Here is a 26,495-nt window from a genome sequence, read left to right on the forward strand (position 1 = left end):
TTTCCTCTCTTTTTATAGCAGAACTTATAATAAAAGGCTATAAGGCTTCATCTGGCTCTTTCAAATTGAAATTTTGTCCTGAAAAGACCCTCAGACTGGACCGTGCCAACCATCTAGACAGTTTAATCCACAAATGTCTCCTGTAATTATTATCTACACTCTGAATCTGAAGTCGTGCCAGCTTTAAGTCTGAATGTTTCAAATATGCAGTGCAGATACAAACACTTCATTGTTTGGTGACCATTTCTAGGATGGTCAGTAACATATTGCACTGAATGGTAAAAAGATTTGTTCCAGCTTTATGGGTTAAAGATCAATTTAACTCAATGTGTTTTGGCAGTCTCTGTGTAACCCGTCTCTCCATCTCTGTGTTACAGACAGTAAGGCCATAGTAGATGGGAACCTGAAGCTGATCCTGGGTCTGATATGGACTCTTATCCTGCATTATTCCATCTCCATGCCCATGTGGGACGAGGAGGAGGAGACCGAAGAAAGCAAGCAGAAGACGCCCAAGCAGAGGCTGCTCGGATGGATACAGAACAAGCTGCCCGAGCTGCCCATCACCAACTTCAGCCGCGACTGGCAGTCTGGGAAAGCCCTTGGCGCGCTGGTGGACAGTTGTGCTCCAGGTGAACAGGGGATCTGGGAATCATGAAAGATCTCAAGATCATTTCATACCACTTGAGGGCTGAAACCCTTAGTATTAAATTCTTCTGGTTAGCCTATGTGAATAATGGGCCTGGGATATCTAGCCAAGAATTATAATTGTTTTAGAATGTTGTTTTCTATTGATGATTTTCTATTACATAATTAATAATATAAGTAAGAATGAACAAGGAACACTGAATGAACACTGGGAAAATTTTATGTGTGTGTACATGGTCTTAAATGGCAACTTTTACTTTAAATTGACCAAATGTAATATATAATTCAATACAGGTACCTTTCTGAAGATTTTGTGTTATTAAATCAGTCTTAAACTGTTACATAGAAACGACTCAAACTTAAATAGTTAATTAAACTCTAGCACCTTATAATGAGCATCTTTTTTTATTCAAGACAAGGATATATATATAAATATATATAAAAACTAGTCTAATGACAGTGCTTAGAAAACTTTGATGGCCAAATACAATTTGTTTATTTTTTTTCTTTTTGTTTGCAGGTCTTTGTCCAGACTGGGATTCCTGGGATCAGACCAAGCCTGTGGACAATGCCAGGGAGGCCATGCAGCAGGCTGATGACTGGCTTGGTGTTCCTCAGGTACTTTATTTTAGTTCAGTCATCTCTTTCCTTTTCATTAACTACTGAATAAGCAGAGAACAATGTTCTAGAGCCCCCTACCTGGTGTGTTTAATTTAGTGCAACAACCATAGCTTTTGTGGTTTCATCATGACCTAAATTGGAATGGAAGCAAATGAAAAATCATTCGGCTCTTACATCCCACATGCCGTTTTCACCTTGGTCATAATGGTACAGTTTCAGTATGTAATCTCACCTAGTATTACCGTAGTGCTTATTGTTTTATTCATAAAAAAAAAAAAAAAAGACTAGATGCATAAGGAACTGAGTCAAATCACTTTTTCTCTACTGGTGTCCTGAAAATACCCAGTGAGGTTTTTTGTTGCTACGATGCGTGCCAAGCCTGATGTATTGCGTGCCATCGGTTATGCATGTGGTTAGATACGTTTCCGTCCTCTGGGTAGAAGTTACTATGATACAGACTTCTTGTGTGTGTTTTGCCAATCGACATAAATTTCCTGCTGCCATGTGGGCTTGGCTTCAAGACACCATATTGCACAATGAACACTTACTAAACACTTTACTAATAATTACCTTGTTTTACAAAGTTTTTACTAATTGCATGCGTTTGGACTGAATCACATTCCTTGTTTCTTAACCAGGTGATCACTCCAGAAGAAATTGTTGATCCCAATGTGGATGAGCACTCCGTTATGACATATCTGTCCCAGTTCCCCAAAGCCAAACTCAAGCCTGGTGCCCCCCTGCGGCCCAAACTCAACCCCAAAAAGGCCCGTGCATATGGACCAGGTATATGGTGATCAATTACTTATAGCAGTTTTGTTTGCTGTGGTTTTTAGTTTAGTGATGTCTGCTGTTGATATCGTTTTAATGTTTGAGAGTCAGTTCTTGGTTAAGAGAAGATATTGTTCTGTGCCATGTAGGTATTGAGCCCACAGGTAATGTTGTGATGAAGAAGGCTGTGTTCACTGTTGAGACTATCAGCGCTGGTATGGGCGAGGTACTGGTTTACGTGGAAGACCCAGCCGGCCACCGCGAGGAGGCTAAAGTCACTGCCAACAATGACAAGAACCGCACTTACTCCGTGTTCTATGTACCAAAAGTCACTGGACAACACAAGGTACCTAAAAGTTTAAAGACACCTAAAAAAAGATGAAAATAAAAATAGAAAACCTAGAATGGGACAAAATGTGGGCAGTGCCTTAAAGTCTTTCCTGGCTTTTAATAGACTGACCTGTGTCTGTTGTCCTAGGTGACCGTGCTGTTTGCAGGACAACACATCTCCAAGAGTCCATTTGAGGTGGATGTGGGAATGGCTCAGGGAGACTCCAGCAAGGTCACTGCCCAGGGCCCAGGACTTGAGCCTGCAGGCAACATTGCCAACAAGACCACATACTTTGATGTCTACACAGCTGGTACTCGCCCACAGTATATCATACATAATGTGACAGTCTAGATGAAAATACAATTATTTTGGTTAATGATGATGTCAAAGTAAATTTTTCATAAATGTAAAATAAAGAAATAAATAAGCACTTTATTGTATGTGAAATTAAAATGAAATAGAATTTAAAATAAAACAAAATATATTTTGTGTGTTTTCTAAACTAAACTAATTTTTTTTAAATAAATGGCAAAAATAAGCATTTTATTTTTATTAAGAGACAAATAAAGTGGTTCTTCCCATGTCATTTCTTTATTTGGATAAAATAATCTTTCTTTTTAAGTTATCTAAATAAATAAATAAAATAGTAATTTTATTTAATCAAAATAACAACAAAAATAAATTCATAAATAATTATAATTTTGTCTGTATAATATTTAATCTAATAACATTTTCATTTTATGTTTTATATATATATATATATATATATATATATATATATATATATATATATATATATATATATATATATATATATATATATATATATATATATAAAATGCAGTAAATAATGAATAAATAACACAAGCAAAATAAGCGTTTCATTTTTTCGTTTTAAGTTTCATTAAATTAAATGGGCAAAATAAGTATTTCCCTTTTTTCTTTTTATGTAAATGACGTACAGGCAAAATAGGCTTTTCTACATAACAGATTTCTCTCTCAGGTGCTGGAGTAGGAGAGGTTGAGGTGGTCATTATGGACCCCAGTGGAAAGAAGGACACTATTGAGTGTAGTGTTGAGGATAAGGGCAATAGCAGCTACCGATGTACCTACAAGCCCACTCTGGAGGGCCAGCACATCATCTATATCACCTTTGCTGGGGGCCAGATCTCCAAGAGTCCTTACACAGTCCATGTGGGAGAGGGTAAGTGCCAGGGAAGAGCTAAGCATGAATGTATTCAGTTTGAGAAGCAGGAAAGGGAAGTAGGTCAAGAGGATATACACACAGGATTCAGTTAAACGACACACGGAAAGGCCATTACCACTGAATATTCTGTATAAAACAAAGATAGCTTAGGTTTGTTATCTGTCCTTGCTGCATGTTCTTTTGTCTGCATTGCTTTCTTGCTGTCTTTTTCCTCTGTTTTTCTTCACTGGAAATTGTCTCTCCTTTTGAAGGACGGGTGCGGTCTACATCCACTGGTATCTTTCCTTCTCTCTTTGGATCGGCCTCCTTTTGGCTTTTGATGTCATTTCCTGTTTCCTTGGATATGTCTTGGGTACTTGACCTGCTGTTTTTGTCAATGTCCTTTTGTTTTCTTTTTCAGTTGCCCCTCACTTTAGGCAACAAACCCTTTACATTTATATAGTGCCAGTGAAATTACAATAACACCATTTTGGACCACTGATTTTACTGACTTGAAAATGCTTAACTGTCCATATAAGTGCTAATAGATGTTCGTTTCTCTGGAGATGTGTAGACAATGTTATCCGTAGCATTGGAAGAAAAGCTAAATTCCTGTTACTCAGTAGTGTGTGGCGCAGTAGTCAAATGGAACATTAAAAATAGCATTTTATTATCAGACAGTTTTCCACCAGTATATATTCAGCACTGTATAGTCATTCTTACCACGAACACTTCCTCTTGTAAGGCTGTTTGGATCAAGACAGAAAAAGATAAGAATTTATACCATGAGCAGAGCCTAATATCTCTCCTCTAACATGCTCTGTGTTTTCCTTCCTTTTTAAAGAATAGTTTCAGTAGAAGTTTTGCTCCAACAGCTGTACACGGCATTACTGTTGTAAAGCTTTGTTTTTAAAAACTATGAAAGTCTGTATTGTAAGGCATTAAATTGGAATAATGTTAAACAAATACAGTTTCAAGAGAATACTCCTGACATTATACATGCTAACATGAGACTACTTACCCAACTTTGCACAGACAGTTAGTATGTTTCAACCCTGTCATGAGCGTGTAGAGGCTGTAAAGCCTTAAATTACATATCAGAAATGCATAATTGTGACACTGTATTTCACAGTTGCAACTTTATATCAGACAGTGTAACGTTTTGTTTTAAACTCTTGTAATTACTGGTTTTATTTTCTTTATCTCCATAAAAAAGTGTTTACCCCCCAATAGGAATGATGTAGCAATATAGAGCAAAAGATTTTAATTTATTTGTTTTTGTATTTATATTTCTTTCTTTTTTGTGTGTGTTTTGTATTGATTAGTAATTGAGTGCCCTGGCAAATGATGGACCTTAACATGTATTAAACAAATTAATTTCCTTTTTGTAAATGGAAGGGTACACATTTAACTACAATTTAAACTAACTTGATTGTCTTTTTTAATCAGCCTGTAATCCAAGCCTGTGTAAAGCCAAGGGTCGTGGTCTGCAGCCTAAAGGCTTGAGGATTAAGGAGACTGCCGAGTTTAAGGTTTACACCAAAGGTGCTGGTACTGGAGAACTGAAAGTCACCATCAAAGGACCCAGTGAGTGGACACCACACTCCTGTTGACATATTCCCACTGCCAGAGCCCTCTGTATTAACTCCATGCTATTAGTACTAGATGTTTTATGATCTAGTTACTCAACTGTAGTATTTATTATACAGAGGGTCTTGAGGAGCCCTGTAAGAAGAAGGATCTGGGAGATGGCGAGTACAGCTATGAGTATTACCCCACCACACCTGGGAATTACATCATCACCATCACATGGGGTGGACAGCACATCCCACGCAGGTAAAACGCATTAATATTTATACATTGGTCAAGCGCTATTATCCCATGCGACATGCATCACATATCAGTCCATGTTCTTAAACCCATAATCTTGGTGTTGCTGGTGCCATGATCTACTGTTTAAACTAGAGACGATTAGACTAAATGTCTCTTATCTCTCATCCAGCCCATTTGAGGTGAAGATTGGGTCTGAAGCAGGACCACAGCCGGTGAGGGCATGGGGTCCAGGACTAGAGAGTGGTGTTGTAGGCAAATCCGCTGACTTTGTTGTGGAAGCTGTTGGGGATGATGTGGGCACTTTGGGTATGTTCCACTAGCTTGGTCTACTTTTATCTGCCTGTTTGAACAGAAATAACATTGTTTAAAGTTTTTATTTTAATTTTATTTTTTAATAAGTTTTGAATTGTAAATCCAGAACAGCAGTCTCAATTTTGGGAATTCTCCGTTCAGGTTTCTCAGTGGAGGGCCCATCCCCGGCTAAGATCGAATGTGACGATAAGGGAGATGGCTCCTGTGACGTGAGGTACTGGCCCACAGAACCGGGCGAATATGCCGTTCATGTGCTATGTAAGAACGAGGACATCCAGCTCAGCCCTTTCATGGCTGAAATCGAGCCTGCTCCAGGAAAAGACTTTTATCCTGACAAGGTAATGAACATGGCTTCCTTCTAGAGGTTCGATGTGAAAATGATTCCTAATATGAGCGGTTGGTAGTCCATATTGTACAGATTTAAATTAGGCTGTTGGTGTGTCTCATTTGTAATTCAGGTGAAGGCTTATGGTCCAGGTCTGCAGAGCTCTGGGCTGTCAGTCGGCAAACCAGCTGAGTTCACTGTAGATGCCAAACTAGGTGGCAAAGCTCCTCTGAAGATTCAAGCTCAGGTGTTAATCTTGCTTTATTGCTCATGACTGACCTACATCACTCTAAATCAAAGCACTAACAAGCTTGTTCCCTCTCAGGACCGTGATGGAAACCCAGTGGATGTGCAGGTGAAGGACAATGGCAATGGAACATACAGCTGCAGCTACACCCCTCGCAAACCTCTCAAACACACTGTGATGGTGTCATGGGGTGGAGTCAACATCCCAGAGAGCCCATTCAGGGTGGGTAGTAATTCAGATATGGTTAAGATACTTTTATAATGCATATACTGTAGAAGCTTCAAATGTTACAATTGCTGTTTGTTACTTAGTGTATTACCTTGTTTTCACTGTATTTGTTGTGTAGATGAATATTGGGGCAGGGTGCCATCCCAATAAGGTTAAAGTATCAGGACCTGGAGTGGCCAAGACGGGCCTGAAGGCATTTGAACCCACATACTTCACTGTGGATTGCGCTGAGGCTGGACAGGGTATGAGCTTTAACTCTAAAAGAATGATGTGAATTAATATCCTCATGTCTTTTATGGGCATGTAAGCTTAATAGTTTTTTTTTTGTCTCTTTGTCTAGGTGACATCAGCATAGGCATCAAATGTGCTCCAGGTGTGGTGGGACCTGCTGAGGCTGACATTGATTTTGACATCATTAGAAATGACAATGATACATTCACTGTCAAATACACTCCCCCTGGAGCAGGCAGCTACACAATCATGGTGCTGTTTGCTAATCAGGTAAGAGGAAGTGCATGTGTATATGGAGAAGTGGTCTAGTGGGGTTTCTTTTATTCTTTTATTTTATTATGTTTTTGTTTTCTAGACCATTCCCATGACTCCCATCAGAATCAAAGTCGATCCCTCTCATGATGCCAGCAAAGTTAAAGCAGAGGGGCCTGGACTCAGCCGCACTGGTGAGATTAATGGCAAATACTAACATGGGCATCTCTGGAAGCCATCATGTTTGTTTTTTCGAACATCAAGTGTTTATTTTATTAGAAATAAAGCCCAAAATGAACCAAAATATGTTTTGTTTTCACCCCTCAGTTTGTTTTTAGTTTAAAGGTGAATCTCTGTAATAGTGAACAAAAAATGGCTCTTATTTCTCTCAAGGTGTGGAGCTGAACAAACCCACTCATTTCACTGTAAACTCAAAGGCCGCAGGCAAAGCTAAACTTGATGCTCAGTTCACTGGACCCAACAAGGGAGAGGCGGTCCGTGACTTTGACATCCTCAACAATCATGATGGCACCCACACTGTTAAATACACCCCTGTCCAACAAGTGAGTACATGTTTGATATTTCAACTTTCCATGACTGATGATGAGCTGTTTACTAAATATCATTTATCCTTTGACTTCCTGTGGAATCTAAGTGCTAATTTTCTTCTTTAGGGCAATATGGGTTTGAATGTCACCTATGGTGGTGATCCCATTCCCAAGAGCCCATTTGCTGTAGCAGTTGCCCCATCTCTGGACCTCAGTAAAGTTAAAGTGGCTGGTCTTGGCGATAGTAAGTTATCAATTTCCTTATCTAGTTTGTGACCAATTAACCTGAGTTATGAACACCCATTTAAAAGTCAAATTATTATTATTTTTTTTTATTTATTTTTTATTTTTTTTCTCTCCAAGCAATGGCTGTTGGAAAGGATCAGGACATCACGGTCAAGTCTAAAGGAGCAGGTGGTCAGGGCAAGGTTGGCGCAAAGGTTACAGGTCCATCTGGCAAATCAGTGCCCTGTAAAGTTGAACCAGGCCTGAGCCCAGAAACCAGCCAGGTTCGTTTTATCCCCAGAGATAAGGGACCCTATGAGGTTGAACTGACATATGATGGTGCCCCCATCCCTGGCAGTCCATTCCCTGTGGAAGCAATTGCACCCACTGACCCATCTAAGGTGAGGCAGTTTGAAAATGTTGCTCAACCTAGGAATTAATTATTATTGCTGGTTTTACAAGATGACAAAAAGGCGTCAGGAAAAGCTCTTATGGGTTGTTTATTCTACAAACTGTAATTTGCTTAATGTTGCACAACTTCTCAGTGAGTGGTTTTTGGCATCGGATCCCCCTCATTGGCTTTAGTTGTAGAACAAATGCACTCTTTTATTCATATCCCAACGTCTCTTCTAATGTGTAGGTGCGATGTTCTGGGCCAGGCCTGGAGCGAGCTAAGGTTGGCGAGCCAGGAAAGTTTGTGGTCGATTGCACTAATGCTGGTCCTGCTGAGCTGACCATAGAGATCATCTCAGACAATGGCACTGAGGCTGAAGTCCATATTCAAGACAATGGGGATGGAACTTACACCATCACTTATATCCCTCTCTACCCCGGAGCTTATACCCTCACCATTCGCTACGGTGATCAGGATGTGCCAAACTTCCCAGCCAGACTTAATGTGGAGCCTGCTGTGGAAACCAGTGGAGTAAAAGTGTTCGGACCTGGAGTGGAGGGCAAAGGTAGTGTGGTCTTCTCAGGTTTATAAGACAGGAGTTACTTTTCTTTGCTCATTTGGTCACTTTGAATGTTCAACTGTAGGTGTTTTCCGGGAGGCCACTACTGATTTCACTGTGGATGCTCGTGCTCTCACCAAAACGGGTGGCAATCATATCAAGACGTGTATCAATAACCCATCAGGCAACCGCACTGAAGCTCTGATCAGAGACCTGGGAGATGGCACTTACCAAGTGGAGTACACACCTTATGAGGAGGGTGAGTTTCCGTGTTCATTTCTTCTATTTTTAAATCATCAATTTCATTTCATGCTTAACTAACATTAATCTTTAAAATGTATTTAATTGCATTTCATTTGTACTTTGAATTATAATGTGATGCTTTGAATTCATTTGTAGCTTTTAAAATCATTCATTTTAGTTGTTAGTTTTATTTAATTTAATTTTAATATATTGTATCATATCCTTTGCATCATTTGTAGTAAGTTTATTACTGTAATATTATAGATTGCATTTACTCTAATCTTCTGTGGCATATATTAAGGCACACACAGCGTTGAGGTCGCTTACGATAGCAGCCCGGTTCCCAAGAGCCCGTTCCGTGTGCCGGTGACCGAGGGTTGTGACCCTGCACGTGTGCGTGTACATGGCCCAGGACTTCAGTCTGGCATCACCAACAAACACAACAAGTTTACAGTGGAGACCCGGTGGGTAGATTCAGCACTCTGCTTTCTGGTTCATTTTGAGCTGCTGTTTTCTTGATCAAATCAGTCACTGCATCAGTCGGTCTGGTTATAAGGTTCTCTGCCTCACTTCTCGTCTGTATCTTGTGCAGTGGGGCTGGTACAGGTGGATTGGGGCTGGCTATGGAGGGACCTTCTGAGGCCAAAATGTCTTGCACTGATAACAAAGATGGCAGCTGTTGTGTTGAATACATCCCATATGAGCCAGGCACATACAACCTCAATGTTACCTATGGAGGCCAACCGATCACTGGTTAGTATTTTTGCATCATGTGTTAGTGTTTGTTATTTATTAGTGATGCAATGGATCACAAAACTCCCGGTTAGGGTCATATTATGGTTTTTGAGTTGGGGATCGGATAGGCAAAATGTAACTTTGCTTCACATTTATTACTTAAAGCACACTTTAAGTACTTTGATACCACAGCAACAACTACTAGCCTAACTAAAGTTCAAACATTAAAGAAAAGTGAACAGTCAGTAATAAAAGAAGAACAAATACACTAAACGCATAGATGAATACAATATAACAGTCTAACAGTAGTATTCAGGTACATAAATGTAGTAATTAAATGTAAAATAACACTGTATAAATTAAATATATATTAATCTTGGTTAAAGCTGAGTTTTTTTCCCCTTTGATTACTATTAATGACAAATTGAAAGCAGCCTATATAGACCTGCTGCTGTCTAAGACCTAATGCATGGATCCAATATAATGATACACATCCTATTTCTTTCTCAACCATTTACATTCACTTAAAATATAATGACTGTTTACGTGAATACTTGCCGAGACAGGTGCTTTGACAATTTTGTGCGTGTCCGTTCAAGCGCAAGGTGACGCAAAAGAGCAATAAATTGTGGTTTTGAGCTATTGAAAAGCAGCTGTGTGCTATAACAGAGTTGAGTTCTCTTTTGCCTCTTCTTGCACTTGAATGTGTAAATTGGCAAGACAAAACGCATGCAAATGATAAACTTTTCACTCTCTGACGGTTCAACTTTGCAGTTAATCCGTGAATCACATGCGTGCCGAAGCATGGGGCCTGGTACGGATCAACTATGATCTGTTACACCCTTATTTATTGATTTGATTTTTATCTCATTTATTGATTATATCTAACCCCCCCCCCCCTTTACAGGAAGCCCTTTCTCTGTACCTGTCCACGATACTGTCGACGCAACTAAAGTGAAATGCCAGGGTCAGGGGCTTGGAAACAACGTGCGTGCCAATATCCCACAGGTCTTTTCTGTGGATGCAAGCAAGGCTGGAGTGGCTCCTTTGCAGGTCAGAGTGCAGGGACCCAAAGGTGAGAGCATGACTCAGAGTCATTTGTTTGGATGTTTTTTCCCCTCCATTGAATCGGAGGATTGTGACGATTACTGTTTGTCATGAAGGCGTCGTGGAGCCTGTTGAGGTGGTGGATAATGGTGACCGGACTCACACGGTCAGCTACGTACCCACCAGGGAGGGTCCGTATTCAATTAACGTCCTGTATGCTGATGAGGAGATCCCACAAAGGTAAATTGTAACCTCACATGTCACCACCCTTTTACATGTCTCTAACCCTTTCAAGAGTGTCCTAAACAAAAACCGAATGAACCACACGACTGGGCATAATGTTACCTAAAGTTTAATGTCAGTCTTGAATAAAAATTCGTTTTTAAAATGGATCTTAATCATCTTTTATATCGTTTTTATTGTTTTAGCCATTATTTTTATTGCATAATCCAGGTTGAAAGATACTCATTGAAAGAAACTGACATGGCTTTACAAAAAAAGTTTAGTGTTTTGGTTTTTAGTTCTGTCAAATGTACCAGTACCAAAGAAAAGAAAGTCTATGCTTAAATAAAAATAAATAAATGTATAAATGTAATGATCATACTTGCTACAGCATTGATAGTGTACTGTGTACTATATTTTAAGGGTGTTTTTATTGTTTATATTAATATTTAACAGCATAAAGTAATGTATTCAATAGCAGATTAGTTTTTGCTGTAATGTTGAAATTGGCATTAGCATCAACTACTGGTATAATAGCAGCCCTGGTGCATTTTTAAATTCCCTTGATTACTGTCCTTCCTTGCTCTTTATTTCCCCTCACACACTCTTTTCGGTCTCTTTATTCAGTCCTTATAAGGTGAAGGTTCTGCCCACTCATGATGCTAGTAAAGTCCGTGCCAGCGGTCCTGGTCTGAATACCACTGGTGTGCCTGCCAGTCTGCCCGTGGAGTTCACTATTGATGCCAAAGATGCAGGAGAGGGACTCTTGGCTGTCCAGATCACTGTGAGCTGATGCTTCTCTTTACAGCCATAAAGTAGCTGCTGACTCTTTCAACCTTTTATGCAGTGTTTCGTTCTTTAATGCTTATTTTAGGACCCTGAAGGGAAGCCAAAGAAGGCTAACATTCGTGATAATCAGGATGGGACATACCTTGTGTCCTATGTGCCTGACATGACGGGCCGTTACACTATTCTCATCAAGTATGGTGGTGATGAGATCCCATACTCCCCATATCGTATCAGAGCCTTGCCCACAGGAGATGCCAGCAAATGCACAGTCACAGGTATGTAATGATCAGGTCTTATCAGTCAACATAAATGACCAGTCTGTACGTTACTGATTACAACCATACATACCATGGAGACCCATTTCAATTTATTTCAGAATTAACTATTGAGCTATCAGAGCTATAAATCTGAAAGTATATAATATAGTAGGGCTGCACAATATATCGGAATAAAATCAATATTGCGGTATGGCTTAATGTGATCAAATCGTGATGGCTGCGGTTATAATTAAAATATGAAAACGCTGAAACATGTATCTGTATCATGAGCTGCTTACAGTGCCATGCTTCACTCTGAAACTGGCAACACATTGTTTGCAAACTGCCAAAGTAAAAGCATAATGGTTTAACATTTAAAATGATGTTGTAAATATTAGTATTGTAACTTTACAATTGTAATTGTAAATTATTTGTATTAAATGCTTTTAATTTAACTTGTTTAATGTCACACTGCAATTGTATTATTGCAATGTATGTTGTGTATTTTAGTTTAATAATAATCACAATAAGAATCATATTTATAATTTTGTAGTCATATTGAATGGGTCACAAACAGTGGGAATTTGGCCTAAGCTCTGTTCACTTTATGGTTACTGAAAGAGGTGTAATCCTCACAAGAACCAACTTAAACCTTAGTGTGAACATCCAAGGTTGTAAAGTTTTTCCCAAATTGTTCAACCTTGAAAGCATGATTCTTGCTCAAAAGTTTCAGCTTTTTGACATTTTCGTTTTCTATGCAGACGCACATCAATAAAATCACACTAATCACTCTAAAAGATTAAATCTTTCCAATTACAGCTAGATCAAATCTGGTGAAAATTCCTTTTTTCTTTTTCTTCATATTGCAATATGTATTTAATGCAAAGTGAGCCAGACTGCCAGACAGAGAGGGCAAATGTGCCTCTTTATTTATCCATTTCTGGTGTCTTAAGATAGTCTGCCAGTATACACACTTGATCAGAATAATCCTGTGGTTTGGGAGTCACTGGAAACTAAATGTTTTGATGACTCTCCACTGTGATCTTTGAGCCTTTTTTTGTCTAATCTGAAACCTAATGTTCAGGCTGGTTTTCACAAGGAAAGTGTTTTTTTGTTCTTTTGTATAAAAGTGTGTAAAGTTTCTGTGTACTTCTCCCATCTTCATCCCCCACCCAGACACACACACACACACCTCCTGTGCAGCGCTGCTCACATTCCCATCACTTCATTCCCTACCTCTGTTTTATCTCTTGCACACATTTTGTTGTATTTTGCCCTGATTGTTACTTTTTCACTTTTTCTTGCTCTGCTTCACGGTCTCAGTCTCAATTGGAGGTCACGGTTTGGGTAAGCGCTTTGAATAATGCTCTAGTCTTATAGTTTGGTCCTGCATGCAAAATTGCATTGTATTTGATACTAAAGGGCTTATATTTTTTGCCGTCCTATCCACTACTTTAGCTAAGACAAGTAGATTATCTTGCAGTACAATAGTGAATTAGTTGTCGACTGCAGGTAACTAATCACTAACTTCTTGTATCAGGTCTTCAATATGCCTGTATGATGGAATGTACAAGTACTGATATATAATTTTTTTTTTCTCTCTCAGCTTTTCTCATTTTTGTATTACATTATTAGTACTCTGGAAGTTGAGGCAACGGAAAACAGGATAGTGGATCCATCTTTTTATAGTCACAGAGGAGGAAAAGATGTCTAGATCAGTGATTCTCAACCTTTTTTACTCAAAAGCCTCCATTTACCCAACACTATTTAAAGACAAAGATATTTTCTGTATTTCTGCTATAATTGACAGATTTTTTTCAAACTTTTTGATTAACAGAAACTGGAAATATTGATTATTTTAAATTATCCATGGTTAATTTTATTAATCCATTAAAAGCAATACTTAAAGGAAAATAAAATATTTTAGTTAACAACTTGATTGTTTTTTAGCATTTAAATTTTATATATTAAAATAATCAATTAATTTAAAAACGTTTAGAATAAAGTAATCCTGTGGCCCCCCTGGTTGAGAACCACTGGTGTTGATGGATCCTACTTTTCTTAAGCCATCTGTTGCTTTGACGTTCTAGATATTTTGCATCCAGTGCATGGTGGAATGGAACTATGGAGGGATGGGTACTAAACTCCCTAATAACAAAACATCTGCCTGCATATTCCTGTTACTAAACCTCTCTGTATTCTGTAGGAGCTGGTGTTGGTCCAACTATTCAGATCGGAGAGCAGACTGTCATCACTGTGGATGCAAAGGCCGCTGGGAAGGGCAAGGTGACATGCACGGTGTGCACTCCAGATGGAGGCGAGGTGGATGTGGACGTAGTTGAAAATGAAGATGGAACATTTGACATCTTCTACACAGCACCCCAGCCTGGGAAATACGTCATCTGTGTGCGCTTCGGTGGAGAGCACATCCCCAACAGCCCCTTCCAAGTCACGGTACATATATGCCATATAGATCCTGTATTCAGGTGGATCACAGTATATTCATTCAAATGGTGGACAAACTCTTACAGGCAGCCTTTCCAGTGGGATTGTGCATTAAATATACACTGTGAACCTTTAGTGCAAAACCATCATTACAGTGTGAAGGAATTCGTAGCTTATTGTTGCTATTACACTGTGGTAAGCATCAACTTGCAATTTAAGGGATTAGTTCACCCCAAAATTAAAATTTTCATCCACATGTTGTTCCAAAACCATACTATTTCTTTCTTCAATGAAACACAAAAGTAGACCCTTAGATTAATGTTATAAGTGCTCTGTTGTGGGGATTGGAGCTGTCAAGTTTTAAAAAAAGGAGCAGGATCAAAAACACCTAAACTGCCATAAAAATATAATCAGTAACTGTGTGATGAATTGAAGGAAACGGCACATAAGCTCTCACATGGCTGCAGATGGAAATTTAAGTGTAGTTGTTTGATAAATTCCTCTTCTAGTTAGTTGTTAACTGCTGTGACTAGATTATTAGTCTCCTCAGTGAACTAAAGAACTGAATAAGTTTGGTTTAACTCCAATTGGTTTATTGAAGGAAAATAACCTGTTTCAAAAGAACAATGTTATGATTCATCAGATTCTGGTAGTTCCCCCATGTTTCTAGGACAGTGGTTCTCAACCTTTTTGACTTTTTAAAAACTTTAAACTATTTTAAATTTAAGTTATTAAATTTTGCTTTCATGTAATGCGTTCATAGCATATTTTAACACGTAAAGCGTGTTTTAGCAAAATGCTAGCATTTTTAACATGTAGCATATTTTAGGATGTTAGGTGTTAACATGTTTTAGTGTGTTGCTAGGCTTATGTATGGATGGATATTTGAGTTTGAATTTGTTGATTTTGTGGAGTTTTGATCATCAATTTAAGAAAAAAACATAAGTCTGATTAGTTAGAAAACGTATTGGTGGTTGAGTAATGTTAGAAATTTTGGTCTCAGAAGGCCCATGTTCACACAGCAGCAGAATACAGTTGTCAGTCCTGGATTTGAGTCCTTAACACTGCTACCTACGTTCACACACATTTTGAATATTAATGGGAGTGACAACCTCCATTCCATAACCAAAATCTAAATCTGGCTCATTTACATTTGGACATTGTCCTTATGTTCATTAATGTGCATTGCCCCTTTTAAATAAATAAACAAACAAACAAACAAACAAAATCACACCCATAAATTGAGGATTTGTAACTGCATTTTTGGTTGCTGTGAACACAACCGTACTGGTTAACTAGTTGTCTATCAGGTCATATAGTGCGAAAGAGCCGCTCTGCTCCTATATCTGCGGCTCTGTAAGCTCTGCTCATTCATCGCAGTGTCATCTGAAGGTTTTAGATGCAGTCCACCGGAGCTGCTCCCAACACATTTGTGGTGTGTGCACGACTTATGATAAAAGCTGTTTTCATATGATTTCGATCTGACAGGAGAACTTGTGCCTCAACTGGGCTTTTATCATTTCAAATGTGTAATATTTAAGAAATGAGTAATCTCAAAGAAGTTGACATAATTAAAAGGACTTCTGTTGTACGTTCATGCATGCGGTACTCAAGCTATGTGAACAGGACCTGTAAGTAAATGTATTCGTCAATCTAATAATAATGAGCTTAAATAGTAGATCAGCATGTTCTACTAAGTTATTGAGAGGAAAAATAATGTGGTTACATCTTTGTGTTGTTTTAGCCTTTTAATTAAGTTTTATTTATTAAGTTATCCTGGGAGTTTGCTGTTGTGATCCACTGTGCTAGGGCAAATACTAAGACTCTTACATTTTGGCCAGTTCCTCAGACAAAACTAGTGGTTTTGGAAAAATATGAGGGTGAAGAAATGACACCATTTTTGGGATGAACTATGTTTTTGAAATGTCAAGAATCTTAATCTAAATTTCTTTAAGTGGCTTCCTGGTTGAGCAGCTTTGAACCAGAGATGGTGGTTGTAATTGGAGGGATTTCATCTTTGATTCTGTTGCCCTGTCTCAGGCTTTGGAAGGTGACTCCCCTGACCAACTAATGCAGCAGACCCAGAACCCGCAGTACGCCTACGCGCCCAACATGGGCCAGCCATGGGTACTGATACGCCCCTCTTTCCTCCCCGTCTCAATTTCCTGCTCTGCTACTGACGAGTCACCAATCAGTCCTACGTCCTTCCCCCTTTTCACCCTCCTGTTTTTCTCTTCCTCTAGGTTTAGGGTTTATTTCATCTTATTTCCCATGATTCTTCCTTCATGTGGACTCAGTACATTTTTATTGTTTTATAGAATGACAGCCATTTTGGAAAGCAATAAATGTGGACAATCTACATTTGAACAAAATGGCTGGTTGTTGCAAAGCTTATGCTTTTTGTTTGACACTGTCATTCTTTTGTGTTGGCATTTAGATGTTGTTTTTGTGTGTGGTACATCATTGTTGGTCACATTGCCACTTGTCTGCTTGGCTTTTTCTCCACCCCCTTCTCCAGATTGGTCAATCACTGACTGATCCTGCCATTCATTTCTCATTAGAATGTCATTCTCTCACAGTGTTGGTGGCTGCATCATCATCCACGTTGTCATCTCCATTGTTGTTTTTATTTATCTTATTTTGTTTTATAGGGTTCTGTTGTCATGTCTGCTGTTTGTGCTCTTCATTTCCATTCATGATATATGTACAAAATGTGTTTTCTTGACACCAAAATCAATATACACCACAGTTTGGGGTCATTAAGATTTTTATTTTTTTTAAAGAAATGAATACTCTTATTCAGAAAGGTAATTTACAACTTTAAATTGTTCAAGCGCCAGTATGCATTTATAATGTTCCCAAAGGTTTCTTTCAAATAAATGCTATTCATGGACTTTCTTTAATCCTGATTTATTTATTTTTTAATAACTATTTGCACAAAAATATTGAGCAGCACAATGGTTATCAACATTGATAGTAAGGAATGTTTTTTTTAAGCACCAAATCTGCATATTAAAATGTTTTTTGAAGAGTAATTGTTCTCAAGTTCAGCTTTGCCTCCACAGGAATAAATTACATTATAAAATACTTTAAAATATAAAAGCATTCATTTTAAATAATATTTTACAATATTACTGCTTTATTTGATAGAATAAATGCACTTCTTTCAAAAACATGAAATCTTAATGACCCCAAATTTTTCAGCCATAATTTGATTCTTAGGATGACAGTTGAATATTGTTGTTTGTCTGCTGAACTTTTTTTTTTTTATCTCGAGTACTCATTACCAAGTAAAATGCATTAAAAATACAGTGGAATAAAAATGTATATTGTACAAACTAAGCAATTAGTAAATTCAGATTACAGAAACCTCAGAAACAAACAATTTAGCTCTAGGTCTTCAGGTTCTGATTGGCATCTGAGTTAAGTGTCCACCTTATGGTTAGTTTTGATCTGTCTGATTTCCCTCTCCTTCCTCCCAGGCTACAGACAGACAACTGGGTATGAATGGACTGGACGTAGCTGGGCTGAGACCCTTCGACTTGGTCATTCCTTTCACTATCCAGAAGGGAGAAATTACAGGTACTGTACACATTCAAATCAGGACATTTCTGTTTGACATATTTGCAAAGAAGATTCTCATGTACCCAATGCCTCACAGGTGATGTAAGAATGCCTTCTGGAAAAGTGGCCAAGCCTGATATTACCGACAACAAGGATGGCACAGTCACGGTGAAATACTCCCCAACTGAGGCTGGCCTGCATGAGATGGACATCAAATATGATGGAATACATATCCCAGGTAAAAAAAAAAGGTACAGGTACTTGTTCACTTGTTTCATTCTCTCAACATTCATACAAGTTGACAAGAGAATGAAACAAATGACAATGAAACAAATGAGGACATTCTTTAAAAAAGCTTTTGCATTAATGGTTAATGAATATAGATGTTCTTAATTATGAATTCTTTGGCCCTCTTCTGCCCTCTTAGGAAGTCCACTGCAGTTTTATGTGGATTATGTCAACAGCGGTCACGTGACTGCCTTTGGTCCTGGGCTAATTCATGGCATGGTCAATAAGCCTGCAGTCTTCACTGTCAACACCAAGGACGCTGGAGAGGGTATAGACGCTCATATCTTGATTGGATCGCATATTGCATGACTACTTTAGCTTTTAACTAATAATAATAATAACAATATGTTTATCCTTATTTATTTAAAATATCCTAAATTCATGGCTTAAGCACTAGATGCATATAGTGAGTAACAGACAACTTCAAATGCTATCATTTGAACGGTCCACAAGGAAAAGCTGATTTATGATTTTTGTTGTGTATTCATTAGGAGGTCTGTCTCTGGCCATTGAAGGGCCGTCAAAGGCAGACATCAGCTGCACTGATAATCAAAATGGTACCTGCTCGGTGTCTTACCTCCCTGTTCTTCCTGGAGACTACAACATCATTGTCAAGTACAACGACAAGCACATTCCCGGCAGCCCTTTCATGGCCAAGATCACAGGTGCTTTAAACGCTGCTTTGATATTTAGAGTCCATTCATGTCCATTGTTTGTAATGGTGTCATCAAACCTGTGTCTGTCCACAGGCGATGATTCGATGCGCATGTCTCATCTGAAGGTGGGTTCAGCTGCTGACATCCCTCTAGACATCGGTGAGCTGGATCTCAGTCAGCTGACTGCGTCTCTCACCACCCCCTCTGGACGGGAAGAGCCGTGCCTGCTCAAAATGCTCAGGAATGGGCATGTGGGTAAGTGTTACTAAATGACTATGTAGAATGAGAGGTCATGTTCACAAGTGTGAAGTCAGCAGTTGTGCTAATCTCAGCCCTCCTGTTTCAAAGGTATCTCATTTGTGCCGAAGGAAATTGGCGAGCATCTTGTTAACATTAAGAAAAATGGACGTCATATTCCTAGTAGCCCCATTTCAGTCATGATCAGCCAATCAGAGATCGGTGATGCCAGCCGTGTGCGTGTAACTGGTCAAGGCCTAAGTGAAGCCCGTACCTTTGAGCCTGCAGAATTTGTCATTGACACCAGAGATGCAGGTGAATTAAATGTTTTAAAGCAAAAATTAGTGAATCATTTTAATTCTTTTTATTTTGTATCGGTTTATATTTTTCGTATTTATTATATAATTTATTTTATTTTTTTATCTTTAGGTTATGGAGGACTCAGTTTGTCTATCGAGGGACCCAGTAAGGTGGATATCAACACTGAAGATCAGGAAGATGGCACCTGCAAAATCACATATTGCCCCACAGAACCAGGAAATTACATAATTAACATCAAATTTGCAGACCAACATGTTCCAGGTACTAGCAGTGCTATATTTTCAGAGTGCTAGATTTATTTGGTCATTTATTGTTGTGTGATTAGATGCGCTGTTTAACTTTACCCATTATGTTTCTCCTACAGGAAGTGCTTTTACCGTGAAAGTGACAGGAGAGGGTCGGATGAAGGAGAGCATCACCCGCAGAAGAAGAGCTGCATCTGTGGCCAATGTTGGCAGCCAGTGCGACCTCAGTTTGAAGATCCCTGGTACGACTTGTGGGAAAAATAACATTAACATAATCATTATTAAAAATCCCCTCCTCTAATGCACCTACATTTGTTGTCCTCCTTACTTTTTGCCCACAGAGATCAGCATCGCAGACATGACTGCTCAGGTGACCAGTCCATCTGGCAAAGTACACAAGGCCGAGATCATGGAGGGAGAAAACAACACATACTGCATTCGCTTCGTGCCCACAGAGATGGGTGTGCACACAGTCAGTGTGAAGTATCAAGGTCAACATGTCCCCGGATCGCCCTTCCAGTTCACCGTGGGTCCTCTTGGAGAGGGAGGTGCCCATAAGGTCCGTGCTGGAGGGCCAGGATTAGAGAGAGCAGAAGCGGGTGTACCAGGTATGATTCGACCAGTACATCCAATTAGTTTTAGTGCCTAAAGATGCAGAAAAAAAAGGTCAACAGTGTAGTGTAAAGCATGGCTCACACAGAAGTAACTTTTGAACAAAGCAGTTTTCTGTTGGTCAGCGTGGTGAATTCGTTGACACGTTGATGAATATGCATCTGGAAATATTTTGCCTTTATGCAAAAATCCAGATCATTTGGCAACCTGTTGAAAATAATGGATTTTGCACATGAAAATTCACCAAACCACAGTAAATGTGACTGCAGTTTAATCCCTCATATTTTCCTCATGTACAGCGGAATTCAGCATTTGGACCCGGGAAGCAGGAGCTGGTGGTCTGTCCATCGCAGTGGAGGGACCCAGTAAGGCAGAGATTGCTTTTGAAGACCGCAAGGATGGATCCAGTGGTGTCTCCTACATTGTCCAGGAGCCTGGTGAGGCTTTTGTTCTGGACTCGCCCTATATACAACTCATTTATACTTTAGGAAGTTTATCCTCATGGTAAGTGTCGAAGCTGACTGGTTTCCATCTGTTTCAGGTGACTACGAAGTGTCCATCAGGTTCAATGATGAGCACATCCCTGACAGTCCATTTGTGGTGCCCGTGGCCTCTCCATCTGACGATGCCCGCCGTCTCACTGTTGCCAGTCTTCAGGTGAGGCTTCGAGAAAGACAGACATTTGTCCACCCAAAACAACTCCAAGTCAACCCTTGGCACAGCAGCTGCAATGAAATTGAAAACAGTAACCATGACATGAAACAGTTTGATTTGTTGTAATGTGAGGTATCAAGTACAAACAGAAAAGGAGAGGTAATTGTCATACTATACCATATGCTCTCACATACATGCACACATTTTGGTAGCTGCGTATGTTAAATGGGTAGATCTTTTACTGCGTCTGGAAAACGTTTAAATTGATATTAAAATTAGGGATGCACCGAAATGTCAGCCGCTGAAAATTATCGTTTTTTTTGGTCAAAAGCGGAAATAAGCCGAAATATATGCTCACTCTCGAGCAGCATATTTTGTAACTTTGTGAGCAGCTCCGCTTCTGAAGATGCACAACTTCGAAGCGACTCTGGCTGAGCAGGTAAGTCTGCATCCAGAATTTTCGGTTTTGGCCCAGAATTATTTCAGTGCATCCCTATTTGAAACTCAAAAGGTTGCATGCACCATTCACACCAAACCATTGCTGCTGTGTTCAAGGGGTGTGCTGGGGTTTCTGGGATACTGAAGGACTGTTTGTATTTCTCGTGCCTTGTCCTAAAGGCTCCCAACAGCCCTACCTTCAACATGGATGGAATTTTTAGGCTAAAGGGTTAAAGAGGGCAAAAGAGGCTTGTTTGTCTTTCTGTTCTTTGACATTGAACTACTTAATTGTGTGTATTGCTGGGGTGGAGGGCTTTCATTTCTTGGTGTCTCAAAGCCTCTCTCTTTAACCCTGTTAGCTTGAAGGTAAGAGATGTAGAGTCCTATTAGGTGAAGAGCTGTTGCATATTTGAACGCGTTGTGCTGAACACCAGACTTTTGCGCATTTTTTGATCCTGTGTTGAGTGTGGCAGTGTCATGTTAATGCAGGAGTCCGGGTTAAAGGTGAACCAGCCAGCCTCTTTTGCTGTGAGCCTAAACGGGGCGAAGGGAGCCATTGATGCCAAAGTTCACAGTCCATCCGGAGCGCTTGAAGAGTGCTGTGTCACAGAGATCGATGAAGGTAACAATGGGTTGAAAGCTTTCTTGCACTGTAAAATGGTCCAAGAAAATCATTGAGGTATTTCCTTCTTTTGGGGAAATGAAGCACCCAGGAGAAAGATTAAGATATAGACCATTTAAACAATATTAGTTTGATTGGCAAGAAGTTTTAGCAAAACCAGTTGTGATTTGACTGATCTTCAATTGGTTTCCTCCTATCATCTTTCTCACAGATAAGTATGCTGTGAGATTCATCCCCAGGGAGAATGGCCTGTACCTAATAGATGTGAAATTCAATGGTTCTCACATCCCTGGAAGCCCCTTCAAGATCCGTGTTGGTGAGACGGGCCAGGCTGGAGACCCAGGAATGGTGTCTGCTTATGGAGCTGGTCTGGAAGGAGGCAGCACTGGTATAAAGAACTTAATATATCATGTATAATCTGATTCTATAGTTGTCAATGTGTGCAGCTGAACTTAACTGACCCCACACCATCACCTCTTCAGGATCGCCATGTGAGTTTGTTGTGAACACAAGTTCAGCTGGACCAGGTGCTTTGGCAGTGACCATCGATGGGCCGTCCAAGGTGAAGATGGACTGTCAGGAATGTCCAGAGGGCTACAAGGTCACCTACACCCCTATGGCCCCTGGAAACTACCTAATTTCTATCAAATATGGTGGACCATACCATATTGTTGGCAGCCCATTCAAAGCTAAAATTACAGGTAAGAAGAAATGCAATCAGGTTTGATTGCAGTTGAGCTATGTTTGTGTAGCTTGTAATTTACTTATTTTAATCAATTTATTACCCGTTTAGATATAAAATTAAATGCATGTTACTTTTATCATGGTATCAGTTATTTTTTTATCATGGTATCTGTTTTTTTATATCTAATTGATTTTTTTAACATTTAAACTTGTATGGTCTAGTTCTAGTCAACTAAAAAACAACAACATTTAATGTCAGTGTTTATTTAATAATTTTTTTTATATTAATTATTTTGTTATGGTTATCATGGACATTGAGTAATTTTTCATGGTATATTATTGTTATTAATTTTTATTTAATAAATATGTTAGAATTTATGTTAGATAATATGTTAGAATTTGTCTAGTTCATCAACTTAAAAATTAACAATTGGTTGATTGTACCATTTACCATGATAAAATTGTTATTTTATGAGAACTCATGTTGTATAGTTCTTGTCAACATCAATGTTTTATCATGATATCAAATTGGTGATGGTCAGAAACTTTAGCTGTGTGTAATTTTGAATGTGTCTTTTGCAGGCTCTCGATTGGTCAATAGCCACAGCATGCACGAGACTTCATCAGTTCTGGTTGACCCCGTGACCCGCAGTGTGACAACCAGCCAGCAGGCAGCGCCAGGATGGGCCAGCTCCGACGCCAGCCGTGTAGTTGCCAAGGGTCTGGGACTCAACAAGGGCTTCATAGGACAGAAGAACACTTTCAGTGTGGACTGTAGTAAAGCAGGTATGGGCCAGAAATATCTGGGAGTTTTTTTTGTTGCTTTTGGGGGGATTATTTGCATCAAACATGCAGTCGGTTCCTATTAATTGCCAACATTTGACCATATATTTCCTCATGTCCCCACAGGGAGGAACATGCTCCTGGTTGGAGTGGACGGACCCAAAGTGCCCTGTGAGGAGATCTTGGTGAAACACTTGGGTAACCGTCTCTATAATGTGTCCTACCAGCTGAAGGAGAAAGGAGAGTACATCCTGGTGGTTAAATGGGGCGATGAGCACATCCCTGGGAGCCCGTATCACATCACTGTCTAATGGCCCTCCACAAAACATCCAACACGAGTCCTGCCAGCATCGAATACATGAACACTGAAAACTCTTTTGTCCTTTTTTCCTTTTTATATGATCCTCTCATCCAGTATTTTCCTGCATCACTATTCAGTTTTCAAACAAATGAGGGATTTAAAAGAAGCACCTTGTCACTGTATGCCAGTCATTTTTGGATCCTGTTACCTTTGCTGCATTCAGTAATCAATTAAAGCAGAGGGTCCTGGTGGCTTTTGCTCAGTGTTTGGTTTACACCAGTTTGTTACTGACCTTGTCCCTAACACAGAGTAGCTGCTACTATGTTTTTGTCTGATTTAGAAGACTGCTGTTCCAGTTGTAACTGTACAGAGTAACCATTCCTAGTAGCAGGACAAATCTAGATGTGATTCAGCCGCTTGCTTAACACAGATTTGTTTTCAGTAAACTTAGTCTATGGTTAAGCATCACTTCACCCAATGGTGTCACGTAGACTGAATAAACACTGTTGCCAAAGCTGTTTTACAGTATATTTTACAGTCTACAGAGCTGCATGTTTCTTCCATTTTACCATAGACATTTTTGAAAATGTCTCTTAGATGCCCTTTAAAACACTGATTGGGTGCCAAGTGATTTAGTAACACCAAAGGGAAATAACATGGCAGAATAAAGGTGATGGAGACACCACCTTAACACCATCACACCATCGTTTGTAACGAAAGGGAGATTGATGCATACTGCTTGTCGAGTTATTGTTGGTAATGCAAAGCGCACTTGGAAGTCTTAACATTTGTGTGGCTAAACGTCACTTATTCGCTCTCACTTTGTCAGCTCTTTAGTCTTTTGTGCTCCAATGTCAATGTATAATCAGTATTCCAGAATTTAAAAAAAAAAAAGTTTGACTTACAGTATTTTGATACACAATAAAGTTGTCTTAACTATTTTTCTGTCAATTAAGTTGTCAGTATCTTCCTTTTCTTACGTCTGTGTGTGGTTTTAGAGTTGCATCTTGAATTGATTAAAGTGCAAGTTTGGTGATTACATGTAGTATGAGTGATGCATTTAAGGAAATGTAAATTATAATTGGGGATAGACTTAATGTGGAATGTACATGGTATTGATAAAAATGATTCATTTAATAGAACACCAAAAAAAGTCTAAAATATGAACAAAAAACTAACCCCCAATTAAAACGCATAATCAGTAGGCTACGGTTTCCTGAATCTTTTGAGTAACTTTAAATCAGGTTGACGCCTGTCGCTGGCATGCAGCTGAGTCAAGATACACAAGCAGAGCTGCTACTCTGTCCATATATGGTATGACAGGCCCAGTTTGAGGCCCCTTGTTTATTACTTAAGGTCCCTGTTGAGTTTGGTTTGTGGGGCCCAGAAACCCTTTACCACCTAAAGAAGGACCTATACTTTGATTTAAATAAATATGGCGATAGGCTTGTTTACACTGTTTGACTAATAATTTACACCGGTAGCTCTGCACAAGCGGTTCTGGTTAAAGAAAAGAAAAGCTACCCGCCAGAGAAACCATGTCAAAATATGTAACAACATGTTATCGCGTGTTTGTCCATGCCAACGCGAAAACAAATACAAAATGGTTTGGGTTTCCTCCAACCTTCGAAACCTTCAGAGACCTCTTTGAGTAGTTGCGATGTCGCCGCTCAGCGGTAGAGAGCGGTACTGCAGGTCCGTGTCGTTCTGAACCAGAAAGAATTTCTCTTTTGCTGTGAAACACAGAGCAAATTTCCACAAATGTTTAGTTGGTTTTCCCCCCTCATGGAATTGCAATGATTATGGACTGGAGAGTTCAAGCTCCAAAAAGGATTTTCAAATCACCCTAAAATGACTTAGTGCATAATTTGTGCCACTCTTGAAGAGTGGCACAAATTATGCACTAAGTCATCTGAAGACTGTCATATGAAAACTAAACAGACTGAAATTTAGGTCGTTTTTCACAGAAAATCTTGACATCCTTCTAATTTCTGCTCACGATGTATAGTATAATATTTAAAATAATTTGTTCAGATGGTTCATGAATCAGACTGATCCAGTTCTCAAATTGACTCATTGATTATTCAGTTGCAGCACACTGGGGGTAAATGTTTTTTTTTTTTTTTTACTTATCTTTTTTTGTCATACTAATACATTTATCTCTTGGGATGCTATAAAGATGCTCTGTCAACCTAATACAAAGTAAATAGCCTATGTTCCAAAGTATACTTTACTCATTTGTTTTGGATTGAGTATAGGCCCTACAGTGACAATTACAAATACCTTTCAAAGGTTTGGTGTCAGTAGCCAAAGATTTTTTAAATGCTTTTGAAAGTTTTTTTTTTATGTTCACCAAGGCTGCATTTATTTTTTTTAAAGTTAAAATAACTTTTCTTATTATAATATTTTAAAATGCAGTGTAATTATTCATGTAATGGCAAAGCTGAATTTTCAGCATCATGATTCAGTCACATCCTTCAGAAATCATTCTAATATGCTGATTTGCTGGTCAAGAAACATGAACTTATTAAATTGTAAACAGTTGTGCAGCTTAAAAACAGTATCATCATGGTTGGTTTCCACAAAAATATTAAAGCTATTTGATGAAAGAAAGTTTAAAAGAGCAGAATTCATCTGAAACGGA

General features: G+C 39.0%; 1 protein-coding gene across 4 annotated transcripts in view; it reads left to right on the forward strand.

Moving 5' to 3' along the window:
• Positions 1 to 24,641, forward strand: part of flna (filamin A, alpha (actin binding protein 280)) — a 40,426-nt gene extending 15,785 nt beyond the window's left edge. Inside the window, exons 3-47 of one of the 4 annotated variants that reach the window (XM_079848650.1) lie at positions 378 to 629; positions 1,166 to 1,263; positions 1,905 to 2,052; positions 2,187 to 2,383; positions 2,516 to 2,678; positions 3,372 to 3,572; positions 5,004 to 5,141; positions 5,264 to 5,390; positions 5,557 to 5,693; positions 5,841 to 6,037; positions 6,158 to 6,271; positions 6,350 to 6,493; positions 6,618 to 6,741; positions 6,840 to 7,000; positions 7,086 to 7,176; positions 7,376 to 7,545; positions 7,657 to 7,774; positions 7,894 to 8,156; positions 8,396 to 8,714; positions 8,794 to 8,967; positions 9,253 to 9,415; positions 9,544 to 9,704; positions 10,594 to 10,761; positions 10,850 to 10,973; positions 11,583 to 11,739; positions 11,830 to 12,019; positions 13,325 to 13,348; positions 14,208 to 14,455; positions 16,487 to 16,573; positions 17,929 to 18,028; positions 18,108 to 18,248; positions 18,438 to 18,566; positions 18,790 to 18,963; positions 19,048 to 19,209; positions 19,303 to 19,506; positions 19,621 to 19,773; positions 19,877 to 19,999; positions 20,099 to 20,365; positions 20,669 to 20,806; positions 20,911 to 21,026; positions 21,951 to 22,083; positions 22,295 to 22,471; positions 22,566 to 22,784; positions 23,350 to 23,553; positions 23,677 to 24,641. In XM_079848650.1, the coding sequence (XP_079704776.1) occupies positions 378 to 629; positions 1,166 to 1,263; positions 1,905 to 2,052; positions 2,187 to 2,383; positions 2,516 to 2,678; positions 3,372 to 3,572; positions 5,004 to 5,141; positions 5,264 to 5,390; positions 5,557 to 5,693; positions 5,841 to 6,037; positions 6,158 to 6,271; positions 6,350 to 6,493; positions 6,618 to 6,741; positions 6,840 to 7,000; positions 7,086 to 7,176; positions 7,376 to 7,545; positions 7,657 to 7,774; positions 7,894 to 8,156; positions 8,396 to 8,714; positions 8,794 to 8,967; positions 9,253 to 9,415; positions 9,544 to 9,704; positions 10,594 to 10,761; positions 10,850 to 10,973; positions 11,583 to 11,739; positions 11,830 to 12,019; positions 13,325 to 13,348; positions 14,208 to 14,455; positions 16,487 to 16,573; positions 17,929 to 18,028; positions 18,108 to 18,248; positions 18,438 to 18,566; positions 18,790 to 18,963; positions 19,048 to 19,209; positions 19,303 to 19,506; positions 19,621 to 19,773; positions 19,877 to 19,999; positions 20,099 to 20,365; positions 20,669 to 20,806; positions 20,911 to 21,026; positions 21,951 to 22,083; positions 22,295 to 22,471; positions 22,566 to 22,784; positions 23,350 to 23,553; positions 23,677 to 23,861 (7,283 nt within the window). In that variant the 3' untranslated portion in view covers positions 23,862 to 24,641. The remainder of the gene's footprint in view (positions 1 to 377; positions 630 to 1,165; positions 1,264 to 1,904; positions 2,053 to 2,186; positions 2,384 to 2,515; positions 2,679 to 3,371; positions 3,573 to 5,003; positions 5,142 to 5,263; positions 5,391 to 5,556; positions 5,694 to 5,840; positions 6,038 to 6,157; positions 6,272 to 6,349; positions 6,494 to 6,617; positions 6,742 to 6,839; positions 7,001 to 7,085; positions 7,177 to 7,375; positions 7,546 to 7,656; positions 7,775 to 7,893; positions 8,157 to 8,395; positions 8,715 to 8,793; positions 8,968 to 9,252; positions 9,416 to 9,543; positions 9,705 to 10,593; positions 10,762 to 10,849; positions 10,974 to 11,582; positions 11,740 to 11,829; positions 12,020 to 13,324; positions 13,349 to 14,207; positions 14,456 to 16,486; positions 16,574 to 17,928; positions 18,029 to 18,107; positions 18,249 to 18,437; positions 18,567 to 18,789; positions 18,964 to 19,047; positions 19,210 to 19,302; positions 19,507 to 19,620; positions 19,774 to 19,876; positions 20,000 to 20,098; positions 20,366 to 20,668; positions 20,807 to 20,910; positions 21,027 to 21,950; positions 22,084 to 22,294; positions 22,472 to 22,565; positions 22,785 to 23,349; positions 23,554 to 23,676) is intronic. The other 3 variants (XM_079848652.1, XM_079848651.1, XM_079848653.1) reach the window with 3 other exon arrangements.
• The last annotated feature ends 1,854 nt before the right edge of the window (positions 24,642 to 26,495 follow it).

The sequence above is a fragment of the Squalius cephalus genome, assembly GCF_949319135.1.
Source record: "Squalius cephalus genome assembly, chromosome: 18".
NCBI classification, from domain to species: Eukaryota; Metazoa; Chordata; class Actinopteri; order Cypriniformes; family Leuciscidae; genus Squalius; species Squalius cephalus.